Source organism: Colletotrichum lupini, chromosome 4 (assembly GCF_023278565.1).
Source record: "Colletotrichum lupini chromosome 4, complete sequence".
Classification (NCBI taxonomy): Eukaryota; Fungi; Ascomycota; class Sordariomycetes; order Glomerellales; family Glomerellaceae; genus Colletotrichum; species Colletotrichum lupini.
In genome coordinates this window covers 4,012,356-4,040,093 of record NC_064677.1, presented here as the reverse complement: position 1 = coordinate 4,040,093, position 27,738 = coordinate 4,012,356, and the positions used below count along the sequence as shown (strand labels likewise).

At 53.0% G+C, this 27,738-nt stretch overlaps 11 protein-coding genes across 11 annotated transcripts; 5 read left to right on the top strand and 6 right to left on the bottom strand.

Moving 5' to 3' along the window:
• Positions 1-851: 851 nt before the first annotated feature.
• Positions 852-2,820, top strand: CLUP02_08302 (calcium influx-promoting protein ehs1; the record flags this gene model as incomplete). The annotated part of the gene is made up of 2 exons (XM_049287292.1): positions 852-2,091; positions 2,144-2,820. The coding sequence occupies 2 exons, from the start codon at positions 852-854 to the stop codon at positions 2,818-2,820; spliced, it is 1,917 nt and encodes a 638-aa protein (XP_049144435.1).
• Positions 2,821-3,508: 688 nt separating this feature from the next.
• On the bottom strand, positions 3,509-4,028 carry CLUP02_08301 (uncharacterized protein; the record flags this gene model as incomplete). Its single annotated transcript, XM_049287291.1, has 2 exons — positions 3,509-3,700; positions 3,801-4,028. Coding segments are annotated over 2 exons (420 nt in total), but the record flags the coding sequence as incomplete, so codon positions are not given.
• Positions 4,029-4,138: 110 nt separating this feature from the next.
• On the top strand, positions 4,139-4,453 carry CLUP02_08300 (uncharacterized protein; the record flags this gene model as incomplete). The annotated part of the gene is made up of 1 exon (XM_049287290.1): positions 4,139-4,453. The coding sequence occupies one exon, from the start codon at positions 4,139-4,141 to the stop codon at positions 4,451-4,453; it is 315 nt and encodes a 104-aa protein (XP_049144433.1).
• Positions 4,454-4,894: 441 nt separating this feature from the next.
• CLUP02_08299 (uncharacterized protein) lies at positions 4,895-5,353 on the top strand (the record flags this gene model as incomplete). The annotated part of the gene is made up of 3 exons (XM_049287289.1): positions 4,895-4,897; positions 5,028-5,163; positions 5,286-5,353. 3 exons carry the CDS (start codon positions 4,895-4,897, stop codon positions 5,351-5,353), a joined length of 207 nt encoding a protein of 68 aa, XP_049144432.1.
• A 657-nt stretch (positions 5,354-6,010) lies between these two features.
• Positions 6,011-7,290, bottom strand: CLUP02_08298 (uncharacterized protein; the record flags this gene model as incomplete). Its single annotated transcript, XM_049287288.1, has 3 exons — positions 6,011-6,829; positions 6,909-7,141; positions 7,224-7,290. The coding sequence occupies 3 exons, from the start codon at positions 7,288-7,290 to the stop codon at positions 6,011-6,013; spliced, it is 1,119 nt and encodes a 372-aa protein (XP_049144431.1).
• A 1,265-nt stretch (positions 7,291-8,555) lies between these two features.
• Positions 8,556-9,677, bottom strand: CLUP02_08297 (uncharacterized protein; the record flags this gene model as incomplete). The annotated part of the gene is made up of 3 exons (XM_049287287.1): positions 8,556-8,637; positions 8,995-9,406; positions 9,524-9,677. The coding sequence occupies 3 exons, from the start codon at positions 9,675-9,677 to the stop codon at positions 8,556-8,558; spliced, it is 648 nt and encodes a 215-aa protein (XP_049144430.1).
• A 210-nt stretch (positions 9,678-9,887) lies between these two features.
• Positions 9,888-12,189, bottom strand: CLUP02_08296 (uncharacterized protein; the record flags this gene model as incomplete). The annotated part of the gene is made up of 10 exons (XM_049287286.1): positions 9,888-9,917; positions 9,988-10,113; positions 10,206-10,352; positions 10,411-10,865; positions 10,950-11,125; positions 11,207-11,266; positions 11,324-11,450; positions 11,532-11,630; positions 11,705-11,969; positions 12,133-12,189. The coding sequence occupies 10 exons, from the start codon at positions 12,187-12,189 to the stop codon at positions 9,888-9,890; spliced, it is 1,542 nt and encodes a 513-aa protein (XP_049144429.1).
• Positions 12,190-16,129: 3,940 nt separating this feature from the next.
• On the bottom strand, positions 16,130-16,807 carry CLUP02_08295 (IGR protein domain-containing protein; the record flags this gene model as incomplete). The annotated part of the gene is made up of 1 exon (XM_049287285.1): positions 16,130-16,807. The coding sequence occupies one exon, from the start codon at positions 16,805-16,807 to the stop codon at positions 16,130-16,132; it is 678 nt and encodes a 225-aa protein (XP_049144428.1).
• Positions 16,808-17,516: 709 nt separating this feature from the next.
• CLUP02_08294 (SNF2 family domain-containing protein) lies at positions 17,517-21,991 on the top strand (the record flags this gene model as incomplete). Its single annotated transcript, XM_049287284.1, has 4 exons — positions 17,517-17,586; positions 17,649-20,864; positions 20,919-21,360; positions 21,418-21,991. 4 exons carry the CDS (start codon positions 17,517-17,519, stop codon positions 21,989-21,991), a joined length of 4,302 nt encoding a protein of 1,433 aa, XP_049144427.1.
• Positions 21,992-22,154: 163 nt separating this feature from the next.
• CLUP02_08293 (exocyst complex component Sec10) lies at positions 22,155-25,408 on the top strand (the record flags this gene model as incomplete). The annotated part of the gene is made up of 5 exons (XM_049287283.1): positions 22,155-22,166; positions 22,389-22,427; positions 22,485-22,567; positions 22,647-22,762; positions 22,815-25,408. 5 exons carry the CDS (start codon positions 22,155-22,157, stop codon positions 25,406-25,408), a joined length of 2,844 nt encoding a protein of 947 aa, XP_049144426.1.
• A 266-nt stretch (positions 25,409-25,674) lies between these two features.
• On the bottom strand, positions 25,675-26,976 carry CLUP02_08292 (uncharacterized protein; the record flags this gene model as incomplete). Its single annotated transcript, XM_049287282.1, has 2 exons — positions 25,675-26,684; positions 26,757-26,976. The coding sequence occupies 2 exons, from the start codon at positions 26,974-26,976 to the stop codon at positions 25,675-25,677; spliced, it is 1,230 nt and encodes a 409-aa protein (XP_049144425.1).
• Between the last annotated feature and the right edge of the window lie 762 nt (positions 26,977-27,738).

The window sequence follows — 27,738 nt, the reverse complement described above, 5'->3', positions numbered from 1 at the left end:
CCTGATCCCTGGTCTTTCTGCCTCTTTTCGCTTTTTGTTGCAGAAAAGCGGTTCATTCAGCTGGCTAGGCCTCGATATCGAGCCCGCCAGCAAAAGATGTGGTGTAGCGTGAACTTTGACCCGCGAGTTCAATGCCTGAGTCCAACGGAGAGACGGCACGGGAGAGTTTGTTGCGGGCGGGTGCCAAGTTCGCCGCCACCTGGCCCATGAGCCCAAATGCCAATCCGCTGTGAGCAACCTTAGCCTTAGGGGGGGTTTTCAGGGACTATTGGCGAGGATAGCCCCAGCGGGCTGGCCGAGGATCCCGAGACGCGGAAACTGGAAAGGGGTCCCCCACACTTTCCGGGTTGAACCCCCCTGTTCCTACATCGACTCTGCGGGATCTCCAGCGTGTGTTGGCCGTTTAGAGCCGCCTTGAGAGGGCGTGTGCCTGTAGCCCGCCTCTCAGCTGTTTGGGATGTGAAACTCGTAAAACGACAAAGGCTGTTTTCCCTCCCTTTCTGAATTCTCCAAGTCCAACTCCGCCATACCTCGACAGCCTTCGTTTGCCCGTTTTTCGTCGACGGCCTTTTCCGTCCATCTAACCTGTTTCGTAGCATCCTTTGCGCTCGACAGGCTGCACGCAGCACGACGACATTCGCTCCGTCGATAGACGCGCTTTCATGGAATGAATTGGTGGATACAGCCAATTTGCGATCAAGCATAACGATATATCGACCCTCGCTGAGCGTAATCTGCATTCCCGCCAACCCCCGGATTCACCGACTCACCGGCGAAAGCTTACCATAGCGAGCGGCGTCTCGGTAAGAGGAGATTCAACGGCATCTGCCCCCGGAGGGCATGTTCACACAATGCAGCTTAGCCCTCTGCAATCGCGACTGGCGGCCTCGCTGATTGCGTCGCTGCTGCTCATCGTTCTCTATTATCTTCTGTCTACGCCCACCTTTGCCCTCGCTGCGGAACTGAGCGGCGCTACACAGCCAATCCTTGACGACGTCCAACTCGACGACAGTCTCGAGCAAAGAAGCAGTCTCGAGCCAACGTACGAGCCCGAATTCACTGCCTTCGACCGCAGTATCATTGGAAGAGCACCTGCCGGTGTTACGGGTCTAACGAACAATGTCAAAGTCAACCGCAATGTCCCGGGGAACTCGACCCAGAGTTTTGTCTTTGAAGCTATCACCATCTTCGCCAACTTCTTCGATGGGACAGATGAGGCGTTCATGGTAGGACCTCGCGAAGGCAGCAATGAATCCATCTCACCGGAGCTAGTCAGCATCGAAGGCGTCAAGCCAGAGGATGAAGAGCGTGGCCTACGCCGCAGGCAAGCTCAGGGAAGGACCGTGTACATCTCAGCGACCACGTGTATACAGCCACAGCGTGCGGCGAACAACACAAAGGAGGATGCGCCACAAATCACGATGTATATCTCGACGTCTCAGGACAATCAGACACCTGGACCAGGGCAGAACTCTACTCTACAGAAGGAGGTCGCCTTTGTAGAAGGCGCGGCAACCTTTAGCGTCAATGCGACAGGTGACGTCTTCATTGGAATAGGCGCACCCTCAAAGGATACCGACAAATTCACGGGAGACTGGAACTTTGATGTCGCGGCGTCGACGGACGATTTCTTCCACAGTTTTGACGGAAATCCTTCTGAGCTTCTCTGGGTCGACAGTGACTCTAGCGCTGCACTCCTGACGACGCAGAACTTAACGACCTCCCAAAATGAGACTTTGATTCAGGAGATCATGGGGTCCGGGCTCCCGTTCATTATGTTCGTCGAGAACCGAGAGCAGCCCACAACTAAAGGTGTTAGACGTTCAATGTGTGGATTGGAGAACTACGCTCAAATCGCTGCGAAAAAGGGTGGCAAATTTGGCAACCTCGCCAGCACTCTTATGACGACGAGAGGCGCCGGGAACCTGCCCAAGCAGCAATTTTTCTTCAACGGGCTCAACGCGAGTGCTCTTTACTCGGGCATCTTAGTTCGCACAAGCAATTCATCCTCGTCGAGAAAACGTCAAGACGGCGCTCAGAGTGGCGGCGGCGGAAAGGTTTTCGAAGCGACGCCCTTCGAGACCAAAGATGGTATGTACACTGCCAGGGCAACAGTGCTATCAGCAACTGATTCTGTGTGTAGGGGAGAATTGTAAAATCGTCACCGACCTGCAATTTTGCAATGAGACGGAATACGCTGTGCCCGCGAACTCCAACAAGATGAATATCACTCAGCTTGCGCAGTTCTACGACAACTATGCTCGGGATATGTATGCCAACTTCCAGAAACAGCTTGCCCAGGTAGCCTGCGAAGCGCCAGCAGTACAGCAGTACTCCCTCGCGCGAAACTGCTCCGATTGTGAGACGGCATACAAGAAGTGGCTCTGCTCGGTGACGATTCCGAGATGCGAGGATTTCACGAGTCCTACCAACTTCTCCTTAGTCAGGAACGTGAACCAGACATTCCCGAACGGAACTCTTCTACCAGTCGCCCAGCAAGAGTTGTATCCCAACAGAGTCAATCAGCATTCGAGAAACCCCCTCATCGACGAGATGGTTGAGCCAGGCCCGTACAGGGAGATTCTCCCTTGCGCCTACCTTTGCTATGACTTGGTACAAAGTTGCCCGGCGTCGCTTGGTTTCAACTGTCCTACGCCAGATGATGACATATTCAACTCGAGCTACGCAGAACAGGGCGATGGTCTGACCTGCAACTACCCAGGCGCCGTGCACAATCCATCTGAGTCCTCATTGCTATCAGTTTCATGGGGTCTACTATCGGCTCTCATTCTTGGTACACTCAGTGCAGCCATACTCTAGGTGGACGAGAAGGGGTGACATGACCGATCCCGCAGAGGGTATTCATTTTTAGTAGATTGACGGCCGACTTTTGTATGATGGGTAAGGGGCACAACGGGACAAAGTAATGAGGGTTTTCTGGATGAATTGCATGGCATCGGCGTTAAGACACGACATCTACTTTGAAGGTTGGGACAAAGCCGTCCTTGCGTATGTTCATGGCTGTATTGGCTGTGCTGGGAGGAACTGTCAGAGAATTAGAAGATCAGATGATTTTACAGACTTTTTTCTCTATCGACGTTCGTCTGTGAATTTTGATAAGACTAGATTGATGTCCTTGCAGGACGATAGGAACCTGCTAACAGTAGAGTACAGTATTTTACACTCGACGTACTGCTCAGACCCATTCCGAGCACGTATCCAGTCCTTGACAACAGTCAAGAGTCCCCACCTCTTGAGTGTCGCTCACGTACTTGGCCGTTAGGCCTTGATACCGCCTTTCTGGAACCTCTGGCGAATCGGCATTGCTGATCGGCTACCCCGTCTCCCCTGCGACGAGAGTGGAAGCGATGTTCTCTTCCGCCAATCTAGGCGTCCGGCTCCATTCTCTCGTGCCGATCTCGGCCTTTGTGATCCTATGAGACCGCAACTGATTCCGTGCGTCTCTCTGATTCGTCTCGGATCTCTTCCATTCGCCCTCGCCATGTCTCTAGGCCTTCGTTCCCTTCCCTGCCTGCAACTCTGCGACCTTTGCCTCGAGACTCTCAATCTCCTCGCTCTTCTCGCCGCGAATCTCGTCCTGTTCCAGCTTCGTCCAGGTCCAGTAGGCGATTTGATATGTGAGGGTCGCCATCAGGAGAACTTTGAGGACAGGCCGCGTAAACGTTTTGTAAAATGTTCCCTGTTTGTTTGCGATTTCCGTGTCAGCGTCGTCGGGTTTCTTCTGCCAGAAAAAGGGTGCAACAGCTGTCGCAGGAGGGAGCAGGTGGGACGGCACGAACCACAATGGATGGCCTCTTCTCGTCATCTACTGATGTTGAATAGAGCCGCGATGCTGCGCGGGGCATCTGTGTTGTGCGCTGGGAGCGGAGAGCTCTGCTCAGGATCATGGTGCTGCTGCGCGCGGCCATGACGGGCTGCGGTCTCGTCGATCGGTCGTCGCTTCGTAACAGTTCGTGCCCCGGATCGTGCGATGGCTGATTGAGCGGATTAGTCGCAGAAAACTCCGTATTCTATCGAGAGTGGTCGCGGGTTTCTCCGTAGGTATTGTGGTTCACTTTCGTTTGTAGCTTGTGAGGTCCGTCCGTTTTCTAAAAGCTCCCGTCCTCGGAAGACTCGAATGATTGCGCTGCGCCGCGCCGCGCCGATCTGTGGCGGTGCGCGTATCCCCCGCATAACCCGGCAGCGCGTCGACCGCCCTACGGCATTGCGGATCCCGCTCTTACGTGTGGCACAGGTGGCATTTGGCAATGTGCCTTCTTCCAGGGGTCAAGGTACCTCATTCCAAGGTCCCCTTCTGATTGAGCGGCGCATGGGCTTCGGCACCCCTGGCCCCGAACAGGCAATGGCCCCGTACGTCTTTTTGACGACACCATGTCCCGAACAATCAGAGGGTATTAGAGTGGAGGTGGTGGTGGCCGCCTGGAGGTCCTGAAGGGAGAAGAGCAATTCCCGTACGAGCCCGGTACGAGGGCCGGTACGAATGGTACATGAGCAGTGGAGGGCCCGCGCTTAGCGGGTAAGGTACCTAGGAAGCTAAGGCAGGTGAGTACGGAGTATGTAATACGGCAAACCACCTTTACCACCTCCCCTCGTGGTAATTAGCTTCAACCGCTCTTAGCCCGAAAGCTCCCTCGCGCAATCTGTCCCTTCAACCAGCTTCCCTTCTCTTCTCTCGACACAGTTTCGACAACGATCCGCCTCGCACACACGACCAAACACCACGTCTACCTCTACCTCTTCCAGCGCACTATATAACGAATCAAACTTCGAAACCGAATAACCGGAAAGACGAAGCAAATCACCAAAGAATTCGCATCGGGCAGACCACATCGCCGCAACCCCTTCATAACTCATCCACACATACATCACCACAATGGTATGCAACTTCCAACACAGCCCTCGCTGCACCGCTACATCAAGACCAGTGGTTCTTGACGGTTTCGAGCTTCGTACTAGGATACACTTACGACACAATCATAAACTTACTGACACTTCTTGATCCATAGGCGCAAACACCCCAACAGAGACGCGCAAACGCAAAGTTCGCTAAGGACAACGAGTCCCGCATGGGCAAGTCCGAGGATCAGATCAAGAAGCGCACCAAGGAGGCGCCCAAGTCGCCCATCTCCCCTATTTGGCTCAGTGAGTAGTCCCAATTCGCTTTCTGTCGTCTCCCATTGCGATCAGCCCCAATTGCCTTCCCAAGAGAAAAGGCTGCCAGTTGTGTTTGGAAGCAGTTGCTAATATTTCCTCTCTCTCTACAGTCCTCCTTGGCTTCGTCGTCTTTGGTGGTATTGTCTTCGAGGTCCTCTCTCGCATGTTCGGCTTCTAAGTTGACCCGGCCGATGTTCGTACTCAGTCACAAAAGCGAATGAGTGTGTGAACGAGACAAAAAGTCCGCAGAACAGGGGAGGCTGCATGACCAATGTGGTTTCTCAGTCCGCACTCGCTTCTTCCGAGCAAGCCTCCTCTGAGGACTTGAGCTCAAACACAATCGCAGCATTGTCTTGCTTGCAAGGGGAGGATGCGGTCAGACAAGGACGCAGCTCAGTCTCCCCTCGGCAGTGGAGAGGGAAAGGGGGGAGTGTTAATTTCCTGGAACACTTGGAGGGATTGAGCCCATATCCCCAAACAGCACCTTGCTTCCAGTGGTGGGAACAAGTCTGTACAAAGAAAACGCCACGCATCGCTTTCTTGTCCTTCGTCGTGGGAAAGCAAGAACACCTGGTTAACGGCGTACTGTATTTGAAGTTATCCGTTCATTTCATTTTCTCCTCCTTTCAGAGGCAGCTCGTTGATAGCAATCACCTCGATGAAAAGCAATTCCCTTTTTATTCTACACCAAAAGACTTTTTGGGTTCCCTGTTTGGTCCTGACCATACGGCCTCATCAACATGAACGCCAGAGCTACTAACAAAAGCCACGCGAATACAGGTTCAACAACCTATTGTGTCCACACCAGCTTCCTCGTCTTGAGAAATCCCATAACTTACGCGCCAAGACCGCGACGCTGGCCACCAGCATCGTACTTCATGTGCACACCAGCCTGGAACTGCTGCTCGAGTTCCTGGGTGATCTTGTTGATATCACGCTTGCCCTTGGCTCCAGAGACCTGAGGAGCCGCAGCCGCAGCGCCCTTCTTTCCGCCGCCCAGGAGACGCATGAACTTTTGCTGGCGGTCTGCGCCTCCTCCCAGGTGTCCGACGTCCCACTGCTCGGCGGCAGCAGCGTTGTCTGCAGCAGGTGCCTTGCTCTCCTTCTTGTCCTCCTTCTTCTGCTTCTTCTTATCCTTCTTGACCTTCTTGCTGGGGGTCTCCTCGGCAATGGCAACACCGCCATCAGAGTCGTCTTCATCCTCCTCCCTTGAGCGCTTGCGCTTCTTGTCAGACTTCTTGGACTCCTTGACCTCTTCCTCAGCTTCCTCTACGGCCTTAGACTTCTTGCTCTTCTTCTTATCCTTCTTCTCCTTCTTAGCCGGGGTTGGCTCCTCGGGTTCCGCAAACTCTTCAACCTCCTCCTCGACCTTCTTGCTCTTCTTTGACTTCTTTGACTTCTTAGGCTTTTCCTCCTCTTCGTCAACCTCCATCTCCTGCTCCTGGGTAATGGCTCTCGCCTCGCTTTCGGCGCGGAGTTGTGCGCTGGGGTTTGGTGACTCTGGGTCCATGTCGACATCCTCGTCTTGTTCAACAGCTGCGCCGCCCTTGGTCTCTTCCGCCTCTGAGTCGGAGTCGGAATCCGAATCTGAGGAGGAAGAAGATGATGATGAGGATGAGTCTGAGGAAGAACCGGCTTCTGAATCGTTCTTCTTCTACAAAACCGCATGATCAGTATCCCGAATCCTATGAATTGGGTATTCCAATCGCCGTCATCCTATCTCGTGGACTTACCGCTCTCTGTTCTGCCATGGCCGCGTGTCTTACGCGCGCCGCCGCAGCCTCGGCCATGAGCTTCTTGGCCTGAGCCTCGAGCTTATCAGCCCGTCTCAGCATGCGGTTGAACCGCTTCTCGTCCTTGTTCTCCTTGCGCGCAGCCTTCTTGGCCGGAGCCTTGAGCTGCTTCTTTTCCTTTTTGGCGGCCGCATGTTTCTCGTGCTGGTTGCGCTTGCGCTCGATCTTCTTCTCTGTGGGATTTCGAAGCGGTTAGCCATGTCGGGTGCAGGTGATGTTGGTGGGCGCCGGCGCGCAAAGCGGCTGGGGTCTTACCCTTGCCCTCGGTCTGGGACTTCAAACCCTCGGCGCTCCGAACCACGGGTTCTTTGATTGGCGCCATGCTGTCCCGATTTCGTTGCGTATCCAGGTGTTCGGGGTTTTCGGGTGGTATCACAATGGACTGGCCGATTGTCCTTCGGGCGTTTGGCAGAAGTGGCTGGGTCTTTTTTTTTTTTTCTGCCGGGCTGCGATCGACTGGTGGAGGTGCAATGAGCACAAAATTATGGGCGGGATCGCTTTCTGTCAGGCGGTAAGAGACAATCTTGATGCTAGATCCCTGCAAGGTGGGGTGTCTGATTCCGAAAAATGGACCAGTCTGGGAGGTACGTACTGATCTTTGGTCCCTGGAAGCTTTGACCTGCCTTAACCGGAGTGACGGGACAGAAAGGTCAGGAACTAGACTACGGCCCCTCTTTTCCCGTACCGCCGAGCACTGCCCGATTTACCGGCAGTACGGTGCTCCAAGATTGTGAAGAGCATTTCTGATTGTTCTGGAGCTGTATACCTTTAGTTGCCTCAGCCTACGACAACCTTGTGTCACTATCCTGAATCCAGCCTATGCAACGGTACCTTGTTCACGTAAATGTTGTCTTCCTGGCATCAGTCACCTCTCTGACTAGTACACTACCTCTGCCAGTCTCACACGCGCATCCTGCCTCGACGCCTCCTACGAAGCTTTAGGCATACACACCATCAGCCAAGGCTGTCTGTCGCGGGAAATCGCCACTGACTATGCATAACTTACGCCAAGACCTGCCGTCACGCGATCCGACTTACACGAGGGTCAAAGGGTTCTTCAGCCCCAGCTTTAGATAGAAACTGCCGTGTCTCGGCGGTACTCTGAAGGGTCTCCGTGCATTCTATACATCACTAGAGTCACCCAGTGACACAGTCTCAGATTTCGGGTTCAGACGATGACATGTCTAGTAACGGCGAATGATGCGCGTCCTTGTTTAACAACATGGCGACGCCTTGAACTAGTTCCCCACCCACAAAATCCATCTTCAGTATGGATAAAATCAGGTAACAGTCATTTTAATGTCATGTTTTCAACTCCGGTATTTGACATAGTGTAGGCAAAACCAGCTCACTACTCAATACCGATCTTTCTTGCCCCCCTAGACTCTACAGCAGACTTTCCCTCACTTAGATTAGCCTACTGCGTGTGAGTGGCACATGCAACGTCGATGATCACACCCTCATCTTTGCTCCAGAGCGAGCCAGAGCTGGTACAGGTTTCCTATTCTTAGGTTTCTATTTCGAATAGGGTGCTTGAGAGTTATGAGAGGTTTTGCCTTTGAATACAAAAAAGGTCGAGAGTGATATCTAATACAGGACCCGTCTTGGTGAATCTTTACTATCGTGTCTTTCGTCCGCCATTAGATCCCAGACCCCGTTGAACTCCATGCTGAGAAAGCCAAGGAGTCATCAACCCCTCCATAGGATTACATCCATTATCCATTCACTTTTTTTTTTTTTTCCAAAAACGGGGATTCAAGACAGGATGAGTGGTGTGAAATGAGAAACGAACAGAAGAAAAGGAGGTGAAGGTGTAGGGCCCATCCCGTGGACGAATTAAGAATGTCTTACGCGCCCGCATTCTCCCCTCTTTTGTATGCTAAATCAACCCAGCCCAGCCCATCCCAACCCAAACGCCTGTGCCTTCGTAGCTTATCCAGAGTGTCCCAAGTAATCGCAAACTAGCGCCTGAAACTCGCCATCAGAATACAGTCAATCTCTACAGGGAGTTGTAGATTTCTCTCACCGTCTGTGATGCCCCTGATTCACGTCCCCACCCTGATCATAATCCAAATAATACGGCGAGTCGCCGCCGTAGTAGTAATCCTCCCCACCACTGCTCCCGTAACTCGCTGGCGCCGCCGGCTGGTACGCCTCCGTGTAGCCGTTGCCGTAGTTGGTCATGTAATACGGGTCCTCTCTGACGTAGTCGTCGCGGCCGCTGCCCCGGCGGCTCTCGTGCTCGTGGCCGCGGGTGATGACGTGGTTCATGTTGATGCTACCCCAGGGAAGGCCGGACTCGGCTCCCTCTTCCGCGCCGCCGGCGGCGGCACCGCTAGGATCGGAGGAGCCCGAGGCGATTTCGTACGTATTCTTAGCGTTGGTCTCGTTGTCTGCGTCGCGGTCGGCCTTTTCTTTGCTGTCTTGGTTCTTCTTCCCTGTGGTTGTGCGTGTTAGTTGTGCTGCTGTGCTGTTTTACCCCCTTTGAGGACTCAAAATTCATGTTCCGGGGGTGCTCCTGGCTGAGGGATCCGGAGAATGGAGAGAGGACGTACTGAATTTACGTTGAGCCAACCGATTTTGGATGCGGCGGCGCTCCTCGGGGTCTGTGATTTCTGCCCAGTCGTCGTTCTTTGACTTTGACTTTGATTTTGAGGAGTGGTGCTTCTTGGAGCTTTGTTCCGACGATTTCGAAGCCTTGGATGACATGTTGCGGCTATTTTCCGGGTTTCAGACTAGGAAGTGTGCTGTTTGTTCTGCGCTCGAGTGGCGGCTCCTGAGAGAGCTGCGGTCTCACTTGGCCGTGAGAGGATGCCAACTGTTGCGGCAGTGTCTCTTAGACCCCTCGCTGAGAAGTGAGTTTTAAGCTAAGTGGTTCTCTTCCACAGCAATACGAGGCTGAAACGACTACTTGGTTCGTCAGAAGAGCCCGCCAACGGTTTTGACATCCTACACTTACAGCTCAGTTGTACTTGTGTTGTATAAGATATTCCCTTACGTGATTGGTCGTAACACTGACTTGGTATAGATCAAGGAAATGTCTGAAGGGAAAGCGGGTGTGGAGTATCAAAGGCTTGTGGGGGAGGTAATGGCAGTATTGTGAACAGGGTGTAAGTGTAAGTCTATGTGATATTGCCTGTCTGTACTAACAGCATCGCCACCAAGCTAGGGAAGAAGCCTCACTCTTATATCGAAACCCAGAATTTCCAGGCCACACATCAGAACAAGCCATGCTACCTTGGACATGGGAAGCGTTCGTACCAAAAGTTGGGAGCACCCACTTTCAAGGGGGATCCTAAACAGCCTCACGTAACGAGTAGGGCAGAATCGAAAGCAACCCAAGACGCGGTCAGTCGCCCGTGGCTTCCGCGTCGTGACGCAGGACTATGCAAGCCGCCATCAAGGAATGTGCAGAATAAGATTCCTAAGTCTAAGCACAGACGGGGCGGAACACCCCCCATCTACCTCCTCCATGGGCCCCATCAGGCCGTACCCGCAAGAGGGGCGGCAGACTACGGGAAGGGAGTGCGAGGAGTCCACGACACCGGGTCAAGGTACGGCTGGGGTGTGTGGCAACGGCAATACAGCAGCCGCAAAGTAGACGGGGACGGGAGTTGGCAGGGGGGCAGCGACGAGCTGAGGCGGTTGGCAAGACTACCTTCGAGACCGGGATGTTGGTAAAAGGGAGAAGGCAGAAAATGCTGGACGCGCAGCAAAGCATAGCACGGATCGGTGAAGCCCGGAGGAGGGTGGGTAATCCCCGGGGCGCCGCCGAGAACGATCTCGGGAGGGCCAATTGGAGGTCATTGTGACGGATGCCTACGTCTCTGGACACGAAGTACGATGAGCCAGTGGGGATAGAGATATTGGACGTCCAAAGGACAGAAGTCGCAATGACTTCCGCGCGTCAGCGGGTTCAGAATGTGCCGTTGATCTCATAGGAAACCAGTCCAAGCCAAGACGAGGCAGATGACCAAGCACTCGAGGAGGAGGGACCCGCAAGTTCCACGTGGAATCGCTCCGGTAGGTAAGGCTTCGAAGAGAGACCGGGGGCCGGGGTGGGGTCTGGAAGAGGCCGGAGGAGGACGAGATGAGACGGGGCAGAATAAGCGAGCAGGGCCCCGGCGACGTCGAGGACGATTGCGAGGGCTCTTCGTCTTCGGAACTACGTATTGAAGGGGGGTAGCTTCGTGAAGTTGGTACGTCAGGATTTACGTAGACAAAGACAAGATTCTCACCCAAAATCAACTTTGATAATGTGTGAGTGGGCTGTCACTCTCGAACCAAGCTTTCGCAATCTGTACATGACTGCGGGTACATGCACCTCCTAACAACGCAATGAGAAGAGCTCAAACGCGCTGGAGCAGCTTCCACCAGCATCTAGCCGAAAGTTTGGGGAATCGACAGCTCCAAATTTGCCATCAGCCCTAGGTCGATAGTAGAGTGTGCCCATTCGCCCAAGAGCAACGTTGTTGCTTGTGCCTGACGTGCGTGTTAACCAGGGATGGATGGTGTGCGGGGGGGTCGACCTGCATGGCATGCGGATACAGTCTAGCTATGTACCTACTCGCGGCCGCGTAGCTGCTAGTTGACCTTGATTGATAGGACACCTCTCGCCCGGTACTGGATGCCACACCCCTTCTCGATGAATCGAGGCGTCTCCTATGCATTCCCCGACCCCAAAGCACTTGGTCAGACAACGTTTGAGTGCAGCCGTAGCAAAACTTGGGCGGGACTTGCGCCCGTCATCCCAACTCCTCTAGCAAGGCAGGCTTTGGGATGAAGAGCATCTCGAACCTCGGACTTGATCGTTGAGAGAAAGGGTGTCGTTGTCCATATGATCGATGAGTCGTAGCTTGAGCTCCGCAAGTACGAAGAACAGTAGCCGATCTGCCGTCTTTCGCGGAGTTTGAAGTTCGACACCCTCGTTTTGTCAAAGGTACGTGAGTGCTGACGAAACGGCATGGCGTGTAATTCGTTCGCGTCTGACAGAGGCTGGCCCTGTTGCGCCAGACAAATGAGTCACTCGTAGAGACCTGGCTCCGTTTTTCTTTGTATTCCCTTGCGACATTGGTCTCTTGTCTGGGCGAAGGAATAAGCGACGGCGAGCGTACCTAAGGTAGTGTACGGAGTACGAAGTAGCGTCTTTCTAATCCTTCGAGACGCCGCCGTGTGCGGCCCAGCTTCCGAGAGAGGGGAGCGTGCCCTGGGTGCGAAACATTCCGACTTGCCTGCGGAACGGTGAGGATTAAGCTTATTGATAGACCCAGGAATTGCCCCTAACGGCCCTCACAGAAGCAATGTTGCGAAAAACACTCGGTTGGTCCACACCCGATATTAGACCGTCGTGTCAAATGGATTCGTACGGCAGGTTTCTGCCGTGGCTTTGGTTGCCCTCGTGACTGTCAGATCCTGAAAATATCTCAATTGATCAATCAAATCGCTGCGTTATTTATCGTCCTGAATGTCAGGTGTCGTTGAACAGCAGGCTGGCGCCGGGCGCGTGTGCACTGTAAATTCCCGCTGTCGGGTGTTTTTGGGAAAAGCCAAAAGCCTCAACTTCGCTTGGAGACTCAATGGCTGGTCTAATTGTCTGGCGTGGAAAGCAATGTTTAATTGGGTTGATGTCACCAAGGTGGGTCACGCTGTTTCCTTCCTCGTCAACTATTGAACACTCTTTCCTCCCTTCACTTTCTGGTTCTGTAATCCGGGACTCCTTCTCTTCTCCATCTACACTCTGTCTGGTCATGCTGGGAAAACCAGCGGGGCAATAGCAAGGAACATTGCAAACGTAAGGTAGGTGCTCGATCTCATGATAGCCAACTTCCACTTTCCTACAATTCGGTCTCTCGGCCAGTGGAGATGAACTCCTTACGAAGTAAGATACCTCAGACGAACTAGCTGACAAGTTTAAATCAGAGAAGCATGGACCTTTGCTTGCTGTTGACCACGAATATGTCATTATTGCAAAGCGAGCTTCTGCAAAAAAACACCCCAGTAATTGTTTAAACCCTTATTTCTTAGTGTACTTCGTAAGGTAGACCGCTGATTTGACAGATTGCGTGGCTTAGCTGACGAGTCGCCTGCCACCCGGGGACTTATGCAGTGGACTTTAACATGGGAGCCCGGACCACACTATCGCCCTGGCGGAGATGGGCGGGCGATTGAGCGGGACTGATTACGCCGCCATCGTCAAAATTGCTGTGCTATTTAACCGCGTCTACTTAATCTTACTGCTGGGTCGTTGGATCCCAAAATTGCGAAAGCAGAAAAAATCATCTACTGCGCGAGCGAAGCAACCGATGTGACAATGGTGCAGATGAGGTGCCCTTCCTAGTCCTCGGTGACTCAACGTGGTGTCCCACGAGCTCGGTCTCAGCCGTGTGAGCTCCATCTGAGGTATCTGCCTAGGAGGCTTGCATGGGGACAACCATTCACAAAACGCCACAAGTCTAATAGACTCGCTCACGGCGACCATCATAACAGAATGATAATACTTGGGTTGTATGCGTATCTGCCTTTAGTTCACCTGCTCCCTTGCTCAAAAGGGTCTAAAGGAGGTTTCTGCCTGAAATCTGAATTCCCTGAAATCTGAATTCAGGGTCTGTCACGATACCAACTCTTTCATAGGACGACAATGTGGCACCTAGCACCCTGTCGCAGACACGCCGACTATCTCTCTTTCCGTCTCCGTGTCGCAACCGGTTTCCGGACCCGCTTATAGATCTGCCAGTCCGACAGCATGTCTAACGGTAAATACGTTACAGTAGGTGCTGCTATTGGCGTGGCGCACGATGAAAATAGCATGGAATCATTACTATGCCATCTTTGGCAGCTTCTTTCGAGTCTACACAGATGCATACAGAGAGCTCGTCATCAGAAAGGCGTGCCGTATCACAAGGTGCATCATGGAGGATAGGAAAGTAGTGAAAGGAAGGGTAGGTATAAGTGCCATTCGCATCGGGATGTTTACCTCACAATCTACATAGCATATCACAGACTTGAAGAATCTTGATGCTGGGCCAAAGCCGTTGCCCAGAAGCCAAGGTCAGCGTGGGTTACCTTCGGCCAACAATGACGGATGCTCAAAATGTAAGCAGGTTTCTCGGTGGTTCGTGTCGTCGACTTAGGCACGTAAGTGGTCTGGTTCATCCAGTATTAAATGGGTGACGGTTCCTAATTGGGGCAGCTCTGAATTCGGTCATCACCTTCTTTCATATTGCCTCCAGCATGTCAGCACAATTTCGCAGTGCACAAGCTTGGTACTACAGTAAGCTCCATACTAGTGTCAGAAGGATGGCCACGCAAGAACAACCAGTCATAAGTTCAATTGTCGGCGCGGGGCCGTGCCGTTCGACTAACATGAGTATGCACCGACTCTTAACCTCGCAAATAGCTAGTTGCTTCGCCGCGACTGAGCATCACTAAGGTAGCCATGGTATACGACAACACCAAAGCTTCGGTAGCCGATGCAGTATTGGCCTCGCCAGCACAATGAGGCAGAGGGTGTGTGACCACATCACGTCTGATACTTTCCTACCGTTAGACTCATTCGGTATGCAAAGCTCCAAGTATGGCAGGTCCTACTATCATTTACCCCATGTTTGCAAGTTTGGTGGTTGCAAATCCGCAGAATAGTGGCTTCAGCCTGCATGAGGTTGACTGAAAATATGTGGTTGAGCACAGGGGCTGCCCGGTTACAACCCATGGGAGGAAAATGCCTTACTGATAACAGAAAGCGCCTTGTGCTTGGCACCTTGATCAAGGAGATGTTGTAAAGGGATTTTCCACCAACCCTCACGACTCTGACGACAAACACTGTGACTTTGACACAGTTACTTAGACGAACGCCTCAAATGCGGTTCTTTTATGCATAGATATACGACTGGTATGATTTGGGTTAGTCAGTTCGAGGTAGAGTAGCCATGTTCAGCCCTACAGAAGGTAAGCTCTTCGATCTGGTTATGAAATCGATACCATCCCGACTCTTGGGGCTTTCCTTGCATACTATCGGGGGCAACTTGAATAATTCACAGGCACTGTCTACTTTCTCATCTGAAAGCTATACTCTGGTGTTGTTATTCATTCTTCATGGTGAGCTTACAACACTATTTACACCCGGACCCTATTGTTGTTGCAAGCTTTCTATCGAAATCCACAAAGTCGATTTGTTTCATCTCTATGAGTATGAAAAATAGTGTAAACTGATTGTGCTTCGGCATTCCGAGTTTAGCATATGCTACCAACCCCAGTGGCAAGTAAACAATTGACGACGTCCATTGATGTACATCACCCGGCGACCCACGGTGATGATGACGACTTCTACAATGCAGGAAGACAACTTGTGAGTATTGGACCCCTACCTTTAGCCTCGAATTTACCTCAGCAGTACATCCTAGTCCTACAGAATGCGTGATGAAGTTGGCTTGGCCAGATGAGAGAGTAAGCAGCCCGAAAGTTGGCCCGATACCTCTCAGCGACCGACCCAGGAGCCGTGGCCTGAGAATAGAGAATCCCTACGTAGCTGCAGTTTTGACCTGTCAAGTCTGTCTGACCATCGCTGCCTACATGTTACCGTGGACTACTGACAAGGGGCTGAGCCGTGGACTGGTAACGGACTAGGTCTTTCCCGTCTTCACATTTCGACAACGGCATCTCCGCGGCAATTTTATGGCCCCCTTGACCGACCGCAGCTGGTTGATTTGCGAGAACGATACAAGTCTAATAATAGTCGTTCAAGGTCCGCTGTCGACGATCAACATTCAGCTCTGATGCAGTTTCCCCCAGAGAGGCCAAATAAGAGCGCAAGTTATTCTGAGCTTTAGACGATCAGACGAACAGGTCATGTACCTAATGCTGTAGCTCATGCGCTAGCAACAGGTCTGCATCGTTTTTACGAGCATCCCCTTCCAAAATAGAGAACTGGGACGAATCGGAGGGCGAGCTGCTCGCCGGAAAACCCCCCGACGGAACAATTATACTGTCACGCTAACAATAGAACCGAAGAGCATTCAGAAGATTTGACTTCAAGATCCAGACAGTCGATGATCGCTGTCCAATTTTCAACCTCGTATCGTACAAGATCTATGAATATAGTACAGTTGGTGGTGTCAAGTGGTGTGAGGCTGGAAAACGGGACAGTCGCGCAACCCCTAATCGATTTATCGTAGACCCTGAGCCTCCCTCTCGGCCTTGCGCGCGGCAATGCGCTTCCTGAAGCGAGTCTCTGCCCTTCTGCGCTCACCTCCATCGACCTTGTGACCCTGCTTGTGCTCCCACATGCCCTCAGACACGACGACCTTTGCGCCCGCGCCGGCCTTCAGGGGCAGTGCGCTGGGACCAGAGATCGTGTGCGAGCCGCGAACCGTATATCCTGACGGTCTCGTGAGCTTTTCGATAGCGGCGTTGCTCACATCGGCGCCCGCCGGCACGTTGACGACGAGCTTCTTGTCTGTCTTGGGGTCGCGCACGACCTTGAGGTAGGCCTCTCCGTTCTCCACGTGCTTGAAGTCGCCGCCGGCACCGAATGCACCCTTCCTGTATCGATCGAGCCAAGTGAGAAGGTAGCGTCGCGTCCGTGGCGGTTCCAATCCGAGCTCTCTGAGTTGTGTCGAGGAGAGGGTGAAGAGAGATTCCCACGTCGGGAACTTGTCGACGTGCTGGCTCAGGCCGCGGCCGAGAACCTTGAGGAGGGTCGGGACATCGGGGACGAGGGGTATCGGTGACGGGACGGGGGGGATTTCCCTCGTCTTATGAAGCCATCTGGCCTGGCACGTCGGCGCAACGGGGGCCTTGTGGAGGAAGGGGCTCAGAAACTGCTGGATCCTTGGCGCTCTCATGTTGACCTGAGAGAGAATTAGCATCAATTGGTCGTCGTATACAAGTATTTTGGGCTATTTAGCATACAGTTTAGACAAGTGGGCTTCTCAAGCTAGATGCTTGGCCAACTTGGAGCTTGCGTGGGTGATGTCGTCGAAATCAATGGGTCTCGCGATGTTCCTCGACCACTATCTCCCAATTTTTGTTCCGACGACGCTAAGGATCGGGATAACTTTGCCTTATGTAAGCCGCTTAGCTCGAATGGACTGTGGCCTGTGCACACGATCTTGACCGCCTTCCTTTTTGGCCATGATCTGTCACCCATGCTGTCATGGTCCGCCGAGGTTCGTTCTGCCACTGAAGCTCCGCTAAATTAGCAATGCCCCTCCATCTGTCGCGCTAAAATCTAGGCGACTTTGGAGACAATGCGACGCGACTTTGCCTCTTACTGCCTGCTTATCGATTAAGCTAAGTACCGAGGAGCTTCCTTCCTTCCAAGTCTGAAGCGCATATTGCGCTTTACCTTCCTCAAATTCTCCTCTTCTTCCCATTTTTTTTTTTTAGGGACAACAGAATCACCAAATACGAGCCACACTCTTATTTCATCCGTCTTTCGGGTCTTTACTGCTTGTTCACACAGTTTCGACAAAGCAAGCATGTTTCCAGCACATACTTAAGGCCCGGTGAAGTCGTTGATAAGAGTGTGAGCGACAGCGACCAAGATCGACCATGGCTCGCACAAAGATGACAGCTCGCCGTGGAAGGCCGCTCCCAAAGACCACTGCAATCTCATTTCATGGTTTGTCGACCTTCGCTGGGAAGCATGTGTATTCTGACTAACTTTCTTAGAACCTTGGCCAGTTGACTTTATTCACCAACTGCAGAACCTCCCGTCCAATGATGAGGCTCAACCCCAAGACCATGATGCGACTGAACCGTCTGCAAAACGACTGAAGCGATCACATGAAGACGTGAAAGCGCTTCTTGTGGCTGATGAAGAACTGGAATTCGTGCGAAAATGCCCCGAGGAAACACTTCCCTTTACTCGACACAATATTGGACCTCATTTGCAACTAGTCGAAGACAAATCGAATGAGTTTAGTATTGCCTCTCGCATCAAACCGTCAGCGCCGTGGATCAACATTTCTGTCACAACTCATTCGAACTCCATCAACCAGCGTCTGGCAGCTTGTCTGTATGTCTTTGCCCAGAAAGGGAAAAAAACTCATGGCGAAGGCGATGTCTGGGCGGAACTTGATGTCGCACTGCGCCCTCAAGGAGATTTTCTCTCCGTGGTGTTTTGCTTCAAGATCTATTGGAATGAAACGAAGGCACCATATAGCTGGCTGCGATCCGCAAATGAGCGTCAAGTCAGTCAGAGAGTCCTCAATACTTTTCTACACGACGAAACCGCCTCATCCGCCTCGAGTTCGACACAACAGAGCTGGTCCCCCTTGGACTTCTATGAGGCAGCTCACGTACCACCCGCCGACGATAAGCACGCGCTTTCGATCGATATCCCCGAATTGACGGCCAAACTTTACCCTTACCAGAAGAAGACAATTCAATGGCTTCTCGGCCGGGAAGGTGTTCGTTGGAGGGGGGCAAGCGCGGAATCAGGCTCGAACATTGAGGAGCTGCCCCCTCCTTTGGGTACCGATATCGCACACAGCTTCCGCAAAGTTCGAACTGAAGGGGGATCCGGACAATCATTCTACGTCAGCGACCTGTATCATGTCGTCACTACCGACCTGACAGCTTTTCAGCAAGCAGAGCGGGACATCCGGGGAGGGATTCTAGCTGAAGAGATGGGCCTTGGCAAGACTCTCGAAGTCATCAGCCTGGTCACGCTACATCGCCGACCCCCGACCGATAGTCACATTGTCACGCGAGAGGGTGATGAGCTTCTGACAACCGGCGCAACTTTGATCGTTACGCCAGAGTCACTAAGAAACCAATGGATCGCAGAGCTTGCACGGCACGCACCTCATCTACGAGTCAAATTCTATCCGGGACGCAAGAATGTCAGCTTTGGCACTGAGGATCATCTTCGTGCTGACTTGGCTTCGTACGACGTGGTAATTGCCACATATCCAGTCTTATCTGCAGAGGTACACTTTGCTTTGAAACCCCCTGACAGATCTCGGCGCCAAGAGAGAAAATACGACCGTCTGGTGTCGCCCCTGACGAGAATATCCTGGTGGCGTGTCTGTCTTGACGAAGCTCAGATGATTGAGGGTGGAGTGAGCGGTGCAGCTATCGTAGCAAGAGTACTTCCTCGTGTCAACGTTTGGGGCGTTACTGGAACACCGGTGAAGAACGACGTCAAAGATCTCCACGGTTTGCTCAGCTTTCTGCGCTACGAGCCCTATGCATCATCTCCGCAGATTTGGAAGGCTCTGACGGAGTCACACAAGCCTCTTTTTAGGTCTCTGTTCGGAAGCATTGCCTTGCGCCATACCAAACAACTTGTCAGACACGAAATCACGGTGCCGCCACAGAAGCGATACGTCATTACATTGCCCTTCACCGCCGTGGAGGAGCAATACTACAGCGAGATGTTCAAGACTATGGCCAAGAGTTGTGGACTAGATCTCCTTGGTGCCCCTGTGAAGCCCGACTGGACACCAGAAAAGAACGAGACTGAGATGCGAACGTGGCTTAACCGTTTACGGCAGGCAGCTCTCCATCCTGAAATCGTTCAGATACGCGGCACTGGTCGGAAAGTCGGACCTATGCGGACAGTCGACGAAGTCCTGGATGCTATGATTGAGCAAAGCGAAAACGACATTCGAGCCGATCATCGAGCCTACCTACAGGCCAGGCTTACACGCGGCCAAATGCTCGAAAACAGTCCTAGGGTCAAAGAGGCTCTCGAGATATGGGAGAAGGTCAAGGTGGATGCTATGAATCTCGTCGCTGAATGCCGGCAGGAGGTGAAAGCTGCCGTGGGTGTGCCATTAGGGGGGATTCCTGCCGCAGTTCAAGAAGGGGACGCCAGCGATCAAGGCGAAGTTGATGAAGGCGCGACAAATGCTCTTGTTGGCGAGGCTCGCACTAAACTTCGGCATGCTCTGGAGGTCCTTCATAAAGCCACGTTCTTCTGTGCGAACGCCTTGTTCCAAATCAAGAGCAACACCGACATGACCGAACCGGATTCGGATGACTTCAAGAAGTACCAGAAACTCGAAGACGAAGAGTACAGCAAGGCTCAGGAGGTCCGACGAGAGATCTTGTCAGAAAGTCATGCTAGAGCAATGTCACTTATGAACAGGCTGGGACGCCAAGCCGAAACCCAGTCTTTCGTCGAAATTCCAGAACTTACCTTGAGCGGGCCAAAGGGACTGGAAAGCGCCCCGACGCTTGACACATTGGAAGAACTATATGGGATCCTTAATGAGCAGGCAGATCGCATTGATGAATGGAGAGAGGCTCTCATCAGTTTGCTCTGTCAGGCACTGATCGATGAAGAGGCGGAAAATGATGTCACTGGTGAAGAGTTCACCGACTCCACGCAGATTCAAGAGGAACTCATCGTCCATGTGCAAATCCTGCGTGCCGCCATTGCTGACCGTCAGGACGCCATCTCAGGGCTTGAAAATGCGCTGGTCAGGCATGAGACCAACGTTTCACTGACTGCCGCAGAGAATGGCGATGGTCCAGCCCCAGAGAAGTTTCTGGCTCTCAATGACGCCAGGGATTCAGTGAAGCCGTCCCCAGTCAGGCATGGTTCACTTCGTCGTGCCATTGCCGAGTTACGAGCTATTGCCTCGAGGCTACCAAGGGATGGCGGCGGTCGGGCAAGCCTTGAGCACGGGATTGTGACCAAGCAGATTCAACAAACACAGGCAAATATCACCGCTCAGACCAAAGCGGCCACAGCTTTGGAACGAGAGACCGACCGCTTCACAAGTGCCATGAATGCCAGGGTTGAGTACTATCGACAACTCCAGGCAGTGTCAGACAGTGTTGCCCCCTATGAAGGCCCTGATGATGGACCGGCCGTGGCTTCCTGCATCGCGAGCGAGAATAATTACCGTAGAAAGCTGGATTCTTCAAAGGCGAAGCACAGATATCGTGAGTTCTTCCCGATGCATTTACCTTGATTCACACTAACAATGTGTCTTCTAGTGCTGAATCTCAAAATGGACGGCGGAAAGTCTAACGAGCCCCGAATGTGCATCATTTGCCAGTCACACTTCACCATTGGAGTTCTGACAGTGTGCGGTCATCAGTTCTGCAAAGACTGTATGAAGCATTGGCATAAGGCTCATCATAATTGCCCTATGTGCAAGAGGAAGCTTCGACTCACCGAACTCCATGATATTACTCTCAAGCCAAGAGAGTTGAAGTTACACGATGAGACCCCAGTTTCTGCCTCGCCTGGAGTGAAGAAAGATGAGGCTGCCAAAACAAATGGCATCTACTCCCGTTTCAGCACCGAGAAGCTTGCTCAAATCAATGACATTGAGTTGTTGAGGATGTCCTTTGGGACAAAGGTCGACTCGATTGTCAGACATATACTATGGCTAAGGGAATCTGATCCTGGTGCCAAGTCTGTCATCTTCACCCAGTAAGTCCAGTGTCATGAACCCCCTTTGGATTTGTCCACTAACACTTCGTTTTGTAGATACAAAAGTTTCCTGGCAATCTTGGGCGAAGCATTCAGCCGCTACCAGATCGGCTTCTCCGCAATCGACAGGCCCAATGGTATTATGAAGTTCCAGAAAGATGCTAGCATTGAGTGTTTCATGCTTCATGGCCGGGCAAATTCGAGTGGGCTCAACCTCGTTAACGCCAGCCACGTCTTCTTGTGTGAGCCGCTACTGAATACCGCGCTTGAATTGCAGGCGATTGCTCGTGTAGACCGCATTGGTCAGAAGAACGAGACAACCGTTTGGTTATATTTGATTGAGGGCTCTGTAGAGGAATCGATCTACAACCTGTCGGTCAAGCGACGCATGGAACACATGGGTCAGAATTCCAAAGGAAAGTCCAAGGAGTCCACTCCCGAGGTCCAAGAGCCTACCCTGGAGGCTGCGAATACTTTGGAGCTAGAGCAAGCTCATCTCAACCAACTGATGAGCAGGGATAAGAATGCAGGCGAGGCGGTTGCCACTGACGACCTCTGGGAGTGTCTATTTGGGCGTGTGTCCCGGCGAATTACATCAAGCGTTGCGGAGGAGATTGTTGCCGAGGACTAGACAGTCCATCAATCTACGCAGCAGTTAGTAAGGAAGTGTACTGTTTGATACTGGGAATAACGAGGCAACGCAGATTATATGGCGTTTGGTAGACTTGGTCATGGGGGGCAATGGTGGTACCGGCACCCATTTGTGGGGAGGGATTCTGTAGGTATGTTTGAGTATGGGCGTCGCGGTGTGGCCCACTACTAGGCTAGGTAGATTACAACACAATTCACTTTCAACGCCTAACACCCAATGACCTAAGAGCTCTAAATTGAGTGATCGCCAGCTTTCCAAATCTGAGCCGAGCTGTATCAAATAGGCCATATAAGGCCCGTCTTTTAGCCTTGAAGAACCCCAGAGGTTGAGTAACTGAGGTAAGTTTAAAGTAAAGTACCTTACCTCAAGCATTTAGGGGTTTCGTGGCTCAGGGGCCCACCACAACTGGCGCCAGGTGCTGCGGGGACCTTGTTGGAGATAATTAGGTCATAACTGAACCCCAGGCTGACAGACAGGCAACCAGCATCGAAACCATTGTACAGCATTCCAACCACAACATCAGCAACCCCGCCTGAACTTCCCAGCTACAATTAGGTAGCCTGATCATGCTTTGAAAAGCCTGACAACCGCCTCGAGGCTACACGCGACCAGGACTGCACTCCAGATGCACCAGCTATACCCTTTACGCCAGCATGTATAGGTCTCGAGGGACTGCCCCTCAGGGGGGCGGCATCCTCGGCGCCTTGAAGGCGACTGAGATGCTGGATTCGAGGCCGACGCTCCCAGCAGGTTCGCTCCCCCTTCCCGACGAAAGAATCGCAGGAAAGCTGACAATGGGTAGAAATCCTTGTCGCCATATTAGACTACCTTCCCGTGGCAGACCTGATGCAGGTCGCTCGAGCTTCCCGACGAATGCAGGAAATGGTATACGATGACACAAGATGGGTCACTCGATTGAAGAGCATGGGATGCTGGGATGAGCAAGAGGCTAGACGCCGTTTCGAAGACGCCGTGCGGAGGAGACGAGAGGCGGCAGAACGTGCAGCGAATGCAGCCAACAATCAGCCAGGCGCCCCAGCGAACCACATGGCGCCGAAACCCACGAGTACCACGTTGTTCGATGCCACACTAGAAGAAGAGCGGCGGAAGCGCCAGTCTGTCGCACCACCCATCGACGGATTTGAAAAGATGACGGTGGGAGCTCCGGCGCCGAAGGACCCTTTCAAAGACCCGGAAGCACTACTAGACGTGATCAAGAGCGCCAAAAGTGTAAGGGGACACGCGAGAGAAGAGTACGGGAAGATTTACGGCGCATTGGCACCTTTCTACTTTGACCTGGCAAGGGCAAAGAGCCATACGGATCCCATCGTCTTCCAAGTCTTTAGAGATCCCGAACGACAAGCCAAGATGCTCTCGAATCTGCAGACATTTGCAAAGAGCGACTGGGCGCAGGGCTGGAATCAGAGGGAGGAACGACTAATGACTATGACGAGTATTTTTGAGAGCGCTGTACTACGGGAATTCGAACAGGGTTATGAGTCTTGGGACGTCGACAACAGGATGAAACGGTATGCCCATGTGTTGCACGCGCTGAACGGCGGCAATGCGGGAACAGAGCTCTTTGTGCAAAAGCACCCCATTTTCAGCGATGAGGACGTCTTGAGGGCAAACGCAGTGGACTGCATCAATCGGGCCAATCCAGACGACATCAACCTGGAGCCGTCGCGAATGTTCTTCGAGATCCTATTACGAAAGATGAACGAACAGGCGGAAGTTATAGAACGGGTGTTTGCGAACCCCGACATTGTGTTTTGGGAGTTGATAGAAAAAGTCAGGGAGGATATCATCATGGATTATGTCACGCCCCTCTTCGACGCTGCACATGACCGGAATCTGCAGGCGTATCTCAAGGCCGTGGCGGGGGTCTTTGAGCAGGGCATGCTTTTCTTTCAGTCGCTGACAACACCGCAAGCTTTCAAGGGAAGTCTGGAGGAGAAGGCAAAAGAAATGATGCTACGAGTCTTTGAGCCGCATCTCGACCTATACCTGCAAGAGGAGCTCGACTTCTTCACGCAGCACGCCGAATCAGAGGTGGCAGAGTGGGAGAAGAAGCTGTCGGAGCAAGACGCCTCGGTCGAGTCGTTCTACATGAGCAACTTCAACAGGCAAGCGGATAAGAAGGACTTTTTGAGTTCATTCAAAAAGGTCGTCATGATGCCGGTCACTGTGCTGCCCTCATTTGGAACCTCGACGAAACCCGTGACGCCAAACGGCACTGCTGCTCTTTCACCAGAACCATCGAGGCCGCATACGCCCAGCCTGGCTCCCGGCGTAGATGGGAACGGACGGCTGAGTCCACTGCCTGAGAAGGCACCGACTGACGAATTGGCGGCCAAGGCAGCCCTAATGGCGTCGCGCATGGAGGGTATCAAGACACTCTTCAGTATCGAAGTGGCCCTCAACCTGACCCACGTCGCCAAGACGAGCATGGCGCGGGCATCTAGCTTCATCAAGCTGGGAGGCCAATATGGCGAAGAGGCGCGGGAACAGTGCGAGACGATATTCGTGGTAATGCTTCGCATCCTAGGAAACAGGCACGTCAAGCCTGGCTTTGACAAGGCCGTGGACCACCTCTCGCACTACAACCCCCGAGAAGTCAGCGACCACAACCAGTCCGGCGTGGCGCCCCTGGTAACCTTTATCGAGCTCGTCAACGTGGGTGACCTCATCTCCCAGATGATTGACGTCTTCTTTGAGCAGCAGCTCGCGGGACCCAAGATTGCCGACAAGAACGACTTTCTCGACCCGTCGGGCATCGCCAAGAAGAAGTGGGAGCAGATGCTCGACGAGAGCGTCGCGGCGGGGCTGAACAAGGGCATCGACGTGCTCATGGACGAGGTCGAGTACCTCCACGGTACGACGCAGCAGCCGACGGACTACAACCCGACCGAGACGGGCGGCATTCTCGCGGACCCGGGCCCGACGCCGACGGCGCAGCGCATCAAGGAGCTCGTCTCGGCGCACACGCGCATGCTGGTCGGCAGCACCGACAAGTCCATGCTCGACGTCTTCAACGGCGAGGTCGGCCTGCGCCTCTTCACGGCCGTGTGCAAGCACCTCAAGCGCCAGCGCGTCAGCACCGAGGGCGCCATCAAGCTCATCGCCGACATGAACCTCTACTTTGAGTATATTCGCACCCTCAAGAACCAGGACCTGTTGGCGTATTTCAAGGCGCTGAGGGAGCTGAGCCAGATTTACCTCATCGACCCGCGTCACGCAAAGGAGATGGCCACCATCATTGCCGACGGAGACCGCTTCGAAGGCGTGTTCCGTGCCGAAGAGGCCTACGAATTCGCCCAGCGCCGGGCGGATTGGTATCAGGTCAGGAAAGATGTCGAGAGGGCCATGTACGGGATGGAGTGCTCGTTGATGTGAAAAGTTCCTAAAGAAAGAGAGCCAAGAAACTGGACGATGCTAATGATGAGCAAAAAGGAAGAGCCTGGATGTTTTGTGGAGTACAAAAACTAGATCTTTCCAGAACCGTTGGGAAGAAAACCCCCTTTAAATAGCCTGTCCTATCCTTAAAAGAATATACCCCCGTCCCTTAACCCGTTTGCCTCTGCCATAACGCCCGTGATGCTACATACTTTTTTATTTGCGAGTGTGGAAAGAATTCGTAAAGACCATGTGTAAGTGCAGATTTAAGCTCCAAAGTTGAGCTTGCGAGCCACCTTGGCACCCCTATCCTCATCAACCATGCCTGGACGTCGCTTCAGGTCCGCGCCCATCTTTTCTTCGCCGCCACCTTTCTTGGGGAGGTCCTCCTTGCGTGAAGGTTTCGGCTCCGTGCGCCACCAGTTGTGGTTCAGCATGTCTCGTGCGGTAATGCGCTTCTTGGGATCGAGAATGAATGTCTTCATTAGGAGATCGACACCCTCAGGACCCACGGTGCCGAACATGGCCTGGTAGAAATCCCTGCCCTTGACGGGCTCGGCATCATCCGGCACCGTGTAGGCTGGAAGCTTGGTCACTCCGGGCCAATTATCCTCCGTCGGTGTACCGACGGCACGGCAAATGAGGGAAATCTGTTGAACCTCGGTCTCGGACGGCATGTACGGCGCACGAATAATGAGTTCCGCGAAAACGCATCCAACACTCCAGACGTCGACGGCGCCGCTGTAGTGCTTCGCGCCAAAGAGCAATTCAGGCGGGCGGTACCAGCGCGTGATAACCTGGTTCGTCATGACCTGGTACGGGTCCGCAAAGCTCCGCGCGAGACCGAAATCGGCAAGCTTCACCTCGCCGTCGGCGGCGATCAGCAAATTGTTGGGCTTGATATCGCGATGCAGGACAAAGTTTTCGTGGCAGAACCAGACGCCGCGGGTGAGCATGCCCATCCAGGCCTTGATATCTGCGGCACCGTAGCGGACGTTTGCCGTGTCCTTGATGAGCATCTCGAGGTCACCCAAGGGCAGGTATTCGAGGACAAGGTTGAGGTTCTGGTCCTTGGAGGAGAAGACGGAGAGGAGGGAGATGATGTTAGGGTGCTGGAGCTCTTGAAGGTGCTTCAGTTCGCGGACGGCGTCGGGTGCCATGCCTTCTTGGTATTCTTTCTGGACCTTGATCTTCTTGATGGCGACGAGGGAGGATGTATTCGATCGGAGGTGGCCGAGGAAGACGATGGCGTAGGTACCTTCTCCGAGTTTCTTTCCTGTAGGTAGAGCTTATCAGAGAGGTCCATTTCTATCGCGCCATCTCGTCCGTTCGTGATCCCTCTACTAACCTTTCACATATTGCTTCTTCTCGACCTCGTTCATTTGCTCGGCGAGATCCAGAGTCGGGGCTGTCGTCGGGATGGGCGCGGCCTTCTTGTCCTTAGATGGCTGCGGGGTGCCATTTCCTGAGGAAACCTGAGCCGATGACAAATTACGGAATGGCGAGCCGACAGCCCCCGCTGGCTTCAACGCGTCGGCGGGACGGACGACGAGTGGTGATGCCGACATCGTGTACGGCCGTGACTGATGTCGCCGCAATGTAGTCTTGGAGTTGATGGAGGGACGAGGCGACGGCTGAAGTCAGTAGGCAATAGTAGCCTCGTCGGACGCACCGGATGATGATTGGCTGTAGGTGCCACAGCTAGGATCAAGCCACATTCCGGAAGGTACGCCCCTCCCGGGCTTAAAACCGGGGCCGATTGGTTGGTTGATTCTGGTTTTGCATCACTATGCTTTTTGCGGCAGCATTCGCGACTCGACCCTGAAGCTCTGTGTGTGCATTTCGACTGAATTGGATTGCAGCAGACTTCGGATGACAGAAGGCAAGTATGTTAGCCGGAGGAAACCTCCACAATATCAACCAACAGTACAAAAGTCCTTCAAGATCTTCAATGTTCCACCGAACGTCTTACTGCGCAAAACCACATCATTATCCAACATGACCAGATCTAAGTTGGCTGTGTTCTTTCCGCCGTCGTACCTTGCGCTCCTTGCGCCATCATCATACGCGGCGCGACGATCGTTTGAGTTACATGGGCGCTGGGCGCGGAGCGGAATTTACTATGGAGCGGTCCCCGAACCCGCCATATTTCCTAGTGCTGTTGTGTCCGTACGAGCACTTTGTATTTGGGAAGCACCTAGAAATTGCGGCGGTGCAGCAGAACACATGCCCAACTCGGATGGATCCGAGATGGTGGTGTTGTCAGTCGTTGGTTCGCGGACATGGTTGTTCCCCGTCTCTCCGAAAGATGTGGCTGCCAAGGCTGAACA